Genomic DNA, 12,468 nt, shown 5'->3' on the forward strand with positions numbered 1-12,468 from the left:
ACAATCTTCTGCAACTTACACACCACAAGCACAAGGTGGTTTTTCACAATCTTCAGCATTCCAAGCAGGTTTTAATGGTGCATCTCAAGGTGATTTATTCACTCAGGGTAGCAATGGCTTTAACAGTATACACAAACCAAATGGTGAAATTTACAAGCCTTCTGCCGGCTTAGGCAGCTTTACTAGCCCCACTGATCTATATCAGCCAGCACCTCCTACTACCGGTTTTAGCCAAACCAGTGGAAGTTACCACAGTCAAAATCCCAACTACTTCAAAAAAGAGTTACAGAATATTGGCGGCCTTACTGGAGCAGGCAATTTCAATGGCATTAGTACAGGCTACGGTGATGCTTCACAATACCAAGGTGGATATGATACTGCACGCCAACAAATAGTCGACTGTCAGTGTGTACCATTTGACCAGTGCCCTGCAGCTGACCGTATTGGACGCAAAGAAGATTTGATTTTACCAATCGATCCACGCAACCTCGGCAAAGATATTGAAGCATTAAGCGATGAAGCCGCCGCAAATATTACAACTAACGCAAATCCCACAAGCAAAGATGACACCGCAACTAAAGAAGACAAAAAAGATGAAAATAAGAACCGTAATAAACGTCAAACTGATTCTGATAACAAGCAATCAGATGAAAACTCCGACTTAGCTTTGGATGCACAAGGGGTAAGTAACATAGAATCTGTTTTTTAAGACCTAACATATTCCCATAAAACGTCTAATTTCTTAAAAAATAATTCATACAAACTAATTGTTAGCCTATTATCACAAATACCGTGACATGCACACACTCACAAGAACTCTGCCTATTCCACACGAAACTAGTTCGAAGCTATGCCCACGTCGCCAACCGCCATACAACCCACTTGCATACTCGCGTACTCGATTCTTTAGCACATTTGCAGTTTTAGTTTGTTTGGTTAGATTATGCGCGGTAGCGAATGGGAAATATGTAACGCTCCGGGACGTAACTAATCCAAACTAAAAAACAACTAACTGCACTGCAATATATAGCTCAATCGCACGCCTACTAGCATGTCAACATATTTGGTCCCCAAAGCCAAACCTACAGACAAACTAAACACTATTTTCTACATGTCAAATGATAAGTTTTATACTCTGTTGACAGCGAAATTTTCTTTTGATAGCGTCAGGGTCTACCTCCACTGCAAGCCTTTGAACTGATAAAACGTAAAATTTTACCAACCTATGGTGTATCCTTCGGTTTGCCTTATCCAACTGGATATGGTTATCCGGCTAATGCAATAGGTGGCTATTATCCTGCAAAAAATCCACACTTTGGTGCCATCGGTGTAAATGGTGTGAATTTAGGGTTATTAAATGTTAATCCACTTCTATCACTACAAGTAAGCAAAACTGAATTCGGCGACAAGGTAGTTAAACCACTGGTTAACTTTCATGTCACACCAAACGGCAACATTTTACAAAAAGTGGGAAACTACTTCAAACCTAAACCACCAATCGTACATAATAGTCACTATCACCACCACGATCATTTTTCTGGTTATGATGATTACAATGGACCACATATTTCAAGTGGCCCGGGACCAATTTCTCGTTATCCATCTACTGGTCCTCAAATAATTGAAGTCCCAAGTAAACCTGTATATGGATATACACCATACAATACACCAAATCCACCACCAGATCCTGTGCAATATGAAAGTCATCTGCAATATGAGAGTTTTTCTCAACACATAAACCCATTTACTACCTCAACTACTACTACAACTACTACCGAACCAACTGGCAATGGTTATGGCTACTCAACGGACAGTAGTACCACCACAACAGACAGCAGCTCTGGAGGCAATAACAATGGAGATAATAACCATGGTGGTAGTAACTATGGTGGTAACAACTATGGTAGTGGAAACTATGGTAGTGGAAACTATGGGGGCTCCAATTATGGTAGTAGTAACTACGGTGGCCCCAACTATGGTAGTGGTAACTATGGTGGTAATTACTATGGTGGTGCTAATTATGGTGGTAATTACTATGGTGGTAATAACTATTTACCCAATAGTTATTACGGTTACCCGTCAGGATCTGACTACAACGGCGGCTACTATGGTAGTGGCTTTGGCAATTTGTACGGAAAAAGTAGTAACATAAGCGAATCAAGTTATGAAGATCAAGATTCATATGCATCAAATTATAATCGTAGAGGTCGTTTACTTAATACTTATCACCAAGTAACGACGCAAGCACCTGGCGATGCGGAAGGAAGTGAGTATATATCATTCCCTAAAGATCGTCGTAGAAGAAGTATTGAAGAACATGAGGATGCAGCAGAGTTAAGAGATAGTGTGTTGTCACGAGCAGTGAAAGCAGATCAGGTAAAACTTATGTCTGATACTCATAGTCAAATGCGCGACAACAATGTTTCTAAACTATTAAAAATATTGATAAGTCAATTGCATTTTGGGTACTCATAGGTTTTTATTTAAATTTTCAACATTTTTCTACTATTAGGAAATAGAACCATTACTAAATTTATAAATCTTACAGCGCGCTTATTATGGTAACCGTCCAGTTGAGAAGACTTGCCGTGTTAATGAAGTGTGTTGTCGTCGTCCTTTCCGTCCACCACAACAACAGCAATTGGGTCGCTGTGGTGTACGTAATGCTGCTGGCATTACCGGACGTATCAAAACACCAGTTTATGTAGATGGCGATAGTGAATTCGGCGAATATCCTTGGCATGTTGCCATTTTGAAAAAAGATCCTAAAGAATCAATTTATGCCTGTGGTGGTACATTGATTGACGCTCAACACGTTATCACCGCTGCACATTGCATTAAATCGTAAGTTAATACATATTTGTAATAACCGTAGCATTATTCATGGGTTCCCTTGTTAAATTGTAGACAAAACGGTTTTGATTTACGTGCACGTCTTGGTGAATGGGATGTTAACCATGATGTTGAATTCTTCCCATACATTGAACGCGATGTAGTGTCTGTGCACATTCATCCAGAATACTACGCCGGTACCTTAGATAATGACTTGGCCGTACTTAAACTTGATCATCCAGTTGACTTTACGAAAAATCCACATATTAGTCCCGCTTGTTTACCTGACAAATTCTCTGATTTTACTGGTGCACGTTGCTGGACCACTGGCTGGGGTAAAGATGCCTTTGGTGATCATGGCAAATATCAAAATATTTTGAAGGAAGTTGATGTGCCAATACTCTCACATCACCAATGCGAAACACAATTGCGTCAAACACGTCTCGGTTTTGGTTACAAACTTAATCCTGGATTCCTTTGTGCCGGTGGTGAAGAAGGCAAGGATGCCTGCAAAGGTGACGGTGGTGGTCCTTTGGTATGTGAACGAGGTGGTATTTGGAACGTTGTTGGTGTAGTTTCTTGGGGTATTGGCTGTGGTCAAGTTAATGTACCTGGTGTATATGTGCGTGTAGCTCACTACTTGGACTGGATTCATCAAATCACTCAATACTACAAGTGATCCACTATCAAAAGTAAAATTTGTTCTCAACGTGATGTGTTCCAATTTCACTTTAATTAAGCCATTAATTTTTGTACTATAATTATTTATTTATTAGTGTTTTAAGCTAGAGTGCTTTTTACAATTGTATTTATTTATAATTATTGCTATTCTTTTTTGTTTTGTTTTTTTTTTTTTGTTAAATCCCCTCATCTGTTGTTATCCATTGTTAGCCATTTACACTCAGTATTAATCTTCGTATCGTGATAATTGCGATCTTAAGATTGATTGACACTGAGTTTGTTAAAAGTTTGTAGCCCACTCGAAAATTTTGTGTTTTTTGTGAATGTTTTTTGTTTTTTTCTTTAATTTTTAATTATTTATATGTTATGATTATGAAATATTTAAATAAATTATTTATATAATATATATATATTTTTATTTATTTTTAACATATGAGATATAATAATCTATTTGGAAAAAATGTTATACTTGCTTGATTTGAGAAAAGAAATCATACTTTTCAATTTAAATTATCCAAACTGGTGTCAGTGAAATTTAAATCCTTATTTCTGTTTATTTAACCACAAGGTTTAATTAGTTAATTTTATAATGGAATAATTGTAAAAGTCCTGGATTTGCAACATCTTAAAAAAGCTAAAATATTTCAAGCAGGCCATTTTTAGTCCGTTTTTGAAGACATTTTCTTTGGCTATAAAAAAATAGTGACTTAAGATTCCAGTAACCATATATAGCAGATATAGTTAAATAATATGAAGTGGGATTCTACAAAAGAAAATCATATATGTCATGGGAATTTGACATCACCCTCTACCACCCAAAATATTAATAGATTTTAAGTAAAAAATAAGGTATAAGATAGACAAATTTGAAACAAGTACAGAACTCAAACAATAACACAGGGAATTAGTAATGCGGGCGCTACAATATAAGAGAATTCAATTTCTAAAAACATATCAATATTTAATCATTTTTCGTACTTGAAATGGCCTAATACCATGTTTCCACTAATATCATTTGGGCAATTTTGCTGATTAATACCGCTATATAAGGTTAATTTACTATACAAAGTGCTTTCATATAAATGGGTTCATTATAAATAAAATTTTTTATATGTTATTATTATTGATTTTTGGCGAATAATGTCGAATGCACCCCTTAAAATTAAATTTCCCTCAAGAAAAATTACCAAAATTTAAAATATTTGTCATATGTTATATGTAAACAAATAATCTATTTCCAATGCATAAACCAGCTTTTGCCAATGGAAACGACCACATCTTAATATTATTAGCGTAAGTAGTTTTAGCTGCAGTCGCAACATATTAAAGCCGTGAGGTAAAGTAAATTAAAATTTCCTAGGGACTTTTTGCACTGCACTTATATAAATATTAATTTATTTATTTGTTGCACATATATATTTTGTTTTGTTAAAAGTTTTCAAATTTATTTATTCATTTATTAAGTATCTTATGAAATTTTCTCAATGGTAACACCTAATTTACCTAATTTTTATCTTAATTTAGTAATTTACTATTTCCCTCAATTTACCATCAATTTACTCGAACTCGCACATATCCTGAGAAACTTATTTTTATATATTATCTTAAAACGGTTCTTATGCACATATATAAGTTAACAACCCCGTACATAACTTTCGAAATTATTTCGAAGTCAGCTGTTCGAACTGTCAAACTCAAGCGGCAGCCTTCTGCGATATATGGCAGAAGGAATAAAATAAATCTTTGATAAACATAAATAAATACATTAAATTTCTATTGTCTTAACATAAAAACATGTCAAAAACAGTTATTAAACTTATTGGACGAAAAACAGATTTTCGTGGCGAGTCACTTTGGGATGTACTATCTAATTTGCGCAATTTCGGCGTTGGCCGTTTAGTGATACGTAACATGTTTCAGCGTTATCCGGAACCATGCTATTACAAAATACTTAATGTTGAAGCTTTTCCAGCTCCAACTAATCCACATGTAAGTTTTAAAATAAAAGTATGGAAAAAATGAAATTCCTATATACAATTTTTATTTTTAATAATAAATGTAGGAACCACGTAAATCAATAGTAACTGTAGAAAAAACCTGGCGTGGTGTTACTTCTCCAAAACCCGTAACAATATTTAGTACAAGTTACAAATGTGACTACGAACTTGTGCCAAAGGAAGAAGAGGGAAAATATTTAAGTAATTCTAAAAAGATTGAAGAAAAAATATTACCAAATAAAATAGACATGCCCCCACTACTGCGAGAATTTGTCACACAAGAAACTGGCGAAAAGAATCCAATGCTAAAGCTGCACTTCAAAAAAACACATAACAAATTTGTACGCGTGGCAGAAGAAGGTGAAAAACCGAATGTGCAAATATCGATGGGTATTGGTAAACCAAAAAGTAGTTTATATGAAGGTGTTTTATAAACAACAATTTACAATAATTTACACAATAAATTTATTTCAAAAATAAATATAATTGTTATAGAATGTATCGTTACTGTATGTACAATTTTGAAATAATTAAATAATAATTTAAAATTTGCAACATAAAATAAAATTACTTTAATTTATAATAATTACACACTCAAAAAGCCAAATAGCTCATATTTGGCTTTCGCATACGTCACTCTTTTGCTTCCATTTGTCTTAATTTACGTGTTAAATTATCTACTTCAAGTCCTAATACATCTAAATTTTCCTACAAAAATAAATGATAAAAAATAACAAATTATTTTTACAAATATTACAATTATTTTATAATTTTTATCTACCTTAAGTGTTATATTTTTTAGTAAAGTGTCTTCGAGCACAGCTTGCAACTTCTTATTTATTTCCAGTGATAGTTCTAGACTCATACTTTTGTTATCACCTTTAATACCGCCATAAATGGCCGACATAACACCGTTGCCATACTTAGCTAGATCAGATTTATTTTGGTCACTTTTTATGGACGTCAGCGCACCAGCTTGGTCTCGCAGCATATAATATTGTACCACTTTTGATTTTTTCTGTAACTCCGATACTAAGGAGAGTGTATGATTCTCAAGAAAATCTATTTTCTCTGTTTGCCTCGCTGAAGCTTGTTGTAGGCGTAATATGCGTTCAACAAGATGTTTTTTTGTTGGTCCCTAAAATTAAATTTAAATTATTTAAAATTATTTTGACGACATATTTTTTCTATTTTAAGTTACTTGTAAATCATTTTGTACTGCTGTAGCACTGCTTGCTACTGTCTCTGATTCTGAAGATTCACTTGGCCGACGACTGCCATTGCCACTGTAACTACTATTACGACTGTGAGTGCGTTGTGTCGCTGGCAAATCATCAGACTGTTCCGAGTTATAGCCATTGGTTGTACTTGGTATGTTACTCTGTAGCATTTTCGGTGAGCTGCTTGCGTGATGTATTGATTTTTGATACTTTTGTATTTCACGTTGAAGCTCCTTGACTACAGTGGAATGTTTATTGTTAGTAGCTTCAAAATCTCCCATAATATTTTCTAATTTCATTTTGGTAATTTCATATAATTTCGTCTTCTCTGATAAGTGTTTAGCCAAAATTTGTCGCTCTTCGTTCTTCTGTTCGATCTCATCTTTAAGTTTATTTTCTAGTTCTTGTTTATTCGTATCATAGCCCAATTTTTCTTTATTCAATATCTCGTTCTCAGCCTCAATACCTTGCACCTGTGAAATATATAAATTTTTATTATCCATAGTATTCAATAAAAATATATTTAATTATTTATTTATTTAGTTAATAAGCTAATATAGTTTCCTTAAAGCGACCATTAGATATTTTAAACACATAATAATATCTAAGAACAACATAAATTATAGACTATAATATATAAATAGGTAAATGTGACACTTGTTCCCTAATAAGTAATAAGGAGGTGAAACTGATCGATATCATGATGCCACAGATAAACCTCAGGGTCTTTATCAATACCATTTAGGGAATTGATTGATAGAGTAAAAAAAAATCTACTACAATCCGAAAATCCTACTGGACTCTGTGTTTCTCAACAAGTTAATAATATTCTTTAAATCAAAAATGGTTTAAATTATTACCTTCGATTTGAGTAAACAAATCTCATTTTGCAATGTTACAATCGATTCCATCATCTCTTTGTTAATACTTAATAACTCTTGTTCTTTGGCGTGCAGTTCTTTTAAGTCCTGAGCATTGTCCTGCAATTTCTCATTAGAGTCCTCAATTATGGCTTTCAGTTCACGAATTTGTTGCTCATTTCTAAACAAAAGTAAAAATAGTCATAATATACAAAATATTTCAGATTAATAAACTATCAGATTAGTAAACTTACAAGGTGTTCTGAGTTTTGAGTAACTGCAACTCATCCAGTTGTCCACGCAGTTTAGCTGAATTTAGTATCTCATTACTATAAGAATTTTGTACTGAATTATGGTCTTCCTGTAATTTTTCCAATTCCTCACTGAGTTTGGTTTTCTGACATAAAAAAAATTAAATATATTTTGAAATTTGTTTACAACATATATCGAAGCCACTTACCGCTGCCATTTCAAGACATAATTGTTCCTGTAAATGTTTGATAGTCTCACTCGACTTCTTGTGTTCTTTTGTCAAATTTTCCACAATCTCAGTTTTGCGTGTAATCTCGTGTTTGAGTAAAATGGTATTTGCTTCAAACTCCATGCGTAGTTTTTCTACAATAATTGATATTTATAAATAAATTATTTTAGTTTTACATAAGTTTACCATACCATTGGCTTTCTCCTCTAGTTTATTTGGTGCATTGCGTTCTTCTTCCAATTTCTTTTCCAATGCCTAAAATATAATGAACTATTAAAAATATGATTTTACTCCTTTTATATAAACGCAAACCTGTTTAGCTTCCGTTTCCAAATTTAACTTATTAACGTGATATTTCAACTTGGACTCTAAATGACCATATTCAGTTTTCAGCTTTTCACATTCACGTTGATATTTGCGGACTTCGTTGCACTATAAATAAATAAGTATGAATTTTGTTTAAAACTTGAAATAAATTGAGTTACCTTTTCATCCATAATATGTATAATACGCGTTTTTTCTTCGTTTAAAGCTTGAAAACGTGTTGAGACATTCTTCACTTCTTTTCTGGCTTCAGCTAAATGCTTTTCTATCAAATCCTTTTCTTTCTTAGCATCAAGCAATAATTTCTCTTTTATGGCAAATTTAATGACTGTTGACTCCTTTTCTCTGTTCGCATTTTCCATTTCTTTGCGGAACTAAAAATAAAATCATATTAATTATATATTATTGAAATAAATTTTTATACACGTACCGACTGCTTTTCTCTTTCGAGTATTTCCCTTTCGCGCTGAAAGAGCACTAACATATTATCCTTCTGTGTTATCAAAGCACGCAATTGTTCCAACTGCTCCTCATATAGCAAACGCTGTTGTTCTTGTTGAGCTTCACATGCATTGTGTGATATTTGTATATCATTTTGTAGTTCATTTTGCCCTGTGTCATCTACTTGCAGTGGCAGTGACACCGTTCCAGCAGTGTACACAACTTTCTCTGTTGACACCGCTGTGATTGTATCTTCTGGTTTTGTTATTATAACTGCAACTGGTAACTGTATAGTTGTTTCTTGAATCGATTCAACTATTGGTGCTACAACTAAATTAGCAATAGTTGAACTTGGTTCATCTTTCCTGTCCTCTGATTCAACTTCTTTACATGAAGGTTGTACGCTCATTGTGACATTATATGACTCTTCTGTTTTAATTACATCTATTTTTGTATTGAGCAATTCTTGGCACGTATTCGTTGCTGTTTTACTTTCATTTGTGATACTTTGATCAGCCTTTTCTGTATTAGATATTGTTTCCATCTGTTGGTATAACATTTCCTGGTCTCCCTCACCATTTTCACAAGACAAATCAGTGCAAATTTTCTCCGTATTTTGCAAAGTAACAATTTGTGTGTCTAAATTGACTACATTTTCGTCCGCAACATTTTTCACTTCATCCATTTTTGTAAGTTACAACATTTGTTAATGTTTTTGTTGAACTTGATTGTTTTCTTAATTAAAATTTTTGCAAAAAAGAAAAAACTTTGTTTACGCGTCAAACAGTTGAATGCAATTATTTTTGAAAAGTGCTGCCAAATCGACTTTGAAATATAAACAACTTTAACAAATTTATTAATGCAAAAATATAATATACATAAAAAATGTTTTCCTTCATCACCAAAAAAATTTTATACTAAAATCTATAAAAAGTTTTATTAATAACTTTTGTAGCAATAATTATTAGCATAAGTGTATAGAAATAAGTATACTCTTTAATAACATACCTGCGTTTGGTGCTTACTGCACCACTTCTGACAGCTGTTGAATGAATTCGTGAGCTTGTTTACTTGTTTGAATAATTTAATAAAATTTATTGCTAAAGTAAATTAAATATGGTTTGCTCGCTTGGTATTGAAGGTAGTGCCAATAAAATAGGTATTGGTATTATACGCGATGGTGAAGAGTTGGCTAACGTACGCCGCACATACATAACACCACCTGGTGAAGGTACGTTCTTACAATACATAAATGCACTGGATTTTAAATAACTTTTCAAATAGGTTTTATGCCAAGAGAAACAGCCAAACATCATCGCGAACAAATTGTTAATCTCGTTAAGCAAGCTATCAGTGAAGCAAAGATAAATCCCACTGAAATTGATGTAATTTGCTATACAAAAGGGCCTGGTATGGCACAGCCATTGCTTGTTGGCGCAATAGTGGCGCGCACATTATCATTGGTATGGAATAAACCACTACTTGGTGTAAATCACTGTATTGGGCATATAGAAATGGGTCGTTTTATAACAAAAGCACAAAATCCTATCGTGCTCTATGTCAGCGGCGGTAATACACAGGTTATTGCCTATTCAAATAAACGTTATCGTATATTTGGTGAAACTATTGATATCGCAGTGGGAAATTGTTTAGACCGTTTTGCACGTATCATAAAAATTTCCAATGATCCTAGTCCAGGCTATAATATTGAACAACTAGCTAAAAATAGTCAAAACTATATAAAACTACCTTATTCTGTTAAAGGTAAAAAAAATTTTTTCATTTAATGTAATGTTAAAAAAAATTAATTAATTTTCAAGGTATGGATGTAAGCTTCTCTGGTATTTTATCATATATAGAAGAATTGGCTGATCCAAGCAAAAGACGTCAAAAACGTAAAAAGGATGAGAATGGTGCAGAACCTGAATATTCTAAAGAAGATCTATGTTATTCTTTACAAGAAACTATATTTGCTATGCTAGTCGAAATTACAGAACGTGCAATGGCGCATTGTGAATCAACTGAAGTGAGATATAAATACTTGGATTTTTTTTATTTTTATTACGTTTACCTTTATTCAGGTTCTTATTGTTGGTGGTGTTGGTTGTAATTTACGTCTGCAAGAAATGATGGGTATTATGTGTAAAGAACGTGGTGGTAAGGTGTTTGCCACTGATGAACGTTACTGCATTGACAATGGTTTGATGATAGCACATGCTGGTGCTGAAATGCATCGTGCTGGTATACGAATGCCTTGGGATGAATCATTTATAACGCAACGTTATCGTACCGATGAGGTACTTGTAACATGGCGCGACGATTAATTTTTATTAAATTGACAGAACCTTTAAAGTTTTCCAAAAATATGTTTTCGACATTTATGTTAAATAAATAATAATATATTAATAATAAGAGATACCAAAACATATTGATATTATATTTGTAACATGAAAGATATGATGGATTCATTCAGTGGAATTCTTAAAACCATAATCTTGAAGTGCAGCTAATTGATGCTTACTCAATATGATTTTTAGAAGATTTAAACAATCTTTTAAGTATTAAATGGCTTTAGTGTCTATTTTTTTTAAGTGCCACTTACCGCTTTCATTCGAGTTTCGTCATCGATTAGGGCCGTAAAATATCTGGTCACAATAATTAATACAGTAATCATAAATTCTAAATTTTAAATTTATCTATTTTTAAATGGCTATAATAAACTTGGTTATTAAAAAATGAATTACTTTAAAAAAAGTAAAAAAGTTAAATATTTCTAAAAATTATATATTATAGAGTAAATAATAAGCCCAGAGGGAACAAGTAATAATATTTGACATCAAATAATTTTTTTAAGGCTATTATGTTTAAAGTTTTGTTTAGTTGATGGTTATTATCTATCAAAAAATTATTATAAAATTGACAGTCATTTAATTATTTGAATTCTGTCGGTCAAGAATGTTAGAGAAAACTTCAGTATTTATGAGCTATGTGAACTCTTAAAGAACAAACCTTTTATTTTTATATAAATTCAACTAATATTTTATTAAATTATTTATTAAGATATTTATTTAAATAGTATTAATTAAACAGCCAAATTTGTCTCCTAAAAATATATTTATTAACATAAAAAAGTAATAGAGCATTGTCGAGCATCCCTTTTTAACCGAATTTTATATGTAACTTGTAAATCATAAATAATTTGAATAATAAATAATTTTATTCATTTAATTCTTTTTCGATGCCGCGCCAGTAACTAGTCATTTCCATTGGAAACAGACGTTTACCTTCGATAATATAAACAGCACCATTTTCTTCCTTTTCCAATGCAGATAACATGCAACGTCCCACATCCGTGACGCTTTGCTTGTTCAAACGATCCAAAACACGATACGATTCATCTCCCATATCAGAATAAAGAATCTTCTCAGTAAAATTCGTGAACATATCAGTAATAGTGGCACCTGGACAAACAGTAATAAATTTGATGCCAGTACGTTGAAGATACATATCGTTCTAGAGAGAAAATATAAAAATTAGTAGAATTATTAGATGTAAATAGTTATCTGAAGTACTGGACAACGTCGACATATATATAAGAAGTGTGAGATAATATGATATAATGGAGAAAGTTT

The 12,468-nt window shown here is 32.7% G+C and overlaps 4 protein-coding genes across 5 annotated transcripts in view; 3 read left to right on the forward strand and 1 right to left on the reverse strand.

Moving 5' to 3' along the window:
* Window position 1: 1 nt before the first annotated feature.
* Window positions 2–3,566, forward strand: LOC119678268 (serine proteinase stubble-like; the record flags this gene model as incomplete). Its single annotated transcript, XM_038090017.1, has 5 exons — window positions 2–682; window positions 1,165–1,846; window positions 2,171–2,376; window positions 2,549–2,844; window positions 2,908–3,566. Coding segments are annotated over 5 exons (2,469 nt in total), but the record flags the coding sequence as incomplete, so codon positions are not given.
* A 1,651-nt stretch (window positions 3,567–5,217) lies between these two features.
* On the forward strand, window positions 5,218–6,022 carry LOC119668162. The gene is made up of 2 exons (XM_038077589.1): window positions 5,218–5,502; window positions 5,576–6,022. Exons 1-2 carry the CDS (start codon window positions 5,308–5,310, stop codon window positions 5,942–5,944), a joined length of 564 nt encoding a protein of 187 aa, XP_037933517.1. The 5' UTR covers window positions 5,218–5,307; the 3' UTR covers window positions 5,945–6,022.
* Window positions 6,023–6,123: 101 nt separating this feature from the next.
* On the reverse strand, window positions 6,124–9,609 carry LOC119668161 (coiled-coil domain-containing protein 186-like). Its single transcript, XM_038077587.1, has 10 exons — window positions 8,826–9,609; window positions 8,557–8,769; window positions 8,384–8,503; window positions 8,263–8,326; window positions 8,051–8,205; window positions 7,845–7,987; window positions 7,591–7,771; window positions 6,712–7,203; window positions 6,292–6,648; window positions 6,124–6,218 (listed from the first exon to the last, which is right to left on the reverse strand). Exons 1-10 carry the CDS (start codon window positions 9,519–9,521, stop codon window positions 6,144–6,146), a joined length of 2,496 nt encoding a protein of 831 aa, XP_037933515.1. The 5' UTR covers window positions 9,522–9,609; the 3' UTR covers window positions 6,124–6,143.
* Window positions 9,610–9,834: 225 nt separating this feature from the next.
* LOC119669379 (probable tRNA N6-adenosine threonylcarbamoyltransferase) overlaps window positions 9,835–12,468 on the forward strand; it is a 3,653-nt gene continuing 1,019 nt past the window's right edge. Inside the window, exons 1-4 of one of the 2 annotated variants that reach the window (XM_038079245.1) lie at window positions 9,836–10,067; window positions 10,121–10,600; window positions 10,657–10,862; window positions 10,918–11,248. In XM_038079245.1, the coding sequence (XP_037935173.1) occupies window positions 9,953–10,067; window positions 10,121–10,600; window positions 10,657–10,862; window positions 10,918–11,160 (1,044 nt within the window). In that variant the 5' untranslated portion in view covers window positions 9,836–9,952 and the 3' untranslated portion in view covers window positions 11,161–11,248. Of the gene's footprint in view, window positions 10,068–10,120; window positions 10,601–10,656; window positions 10,863–10,917; window positions 11,249–12,468 lie in introns of those variants that run through there. The other variant, XM_038079244.1, reaches the window with a different exon arrangement.

Source organism: Teleopsis dalmanni, chromosome 1 (assembly GCF_002237135.1).
Source record: "Teleopsis dalmanni isolate 2A chromosome 1, ASM223713v2, whole genome shotgun sequence".
NCBI lineage: Eukaryota > Metazoa > Arthropoda > Insecta > Diptera > Diopsidae > Teleopsis > Teleopsis dalmanni.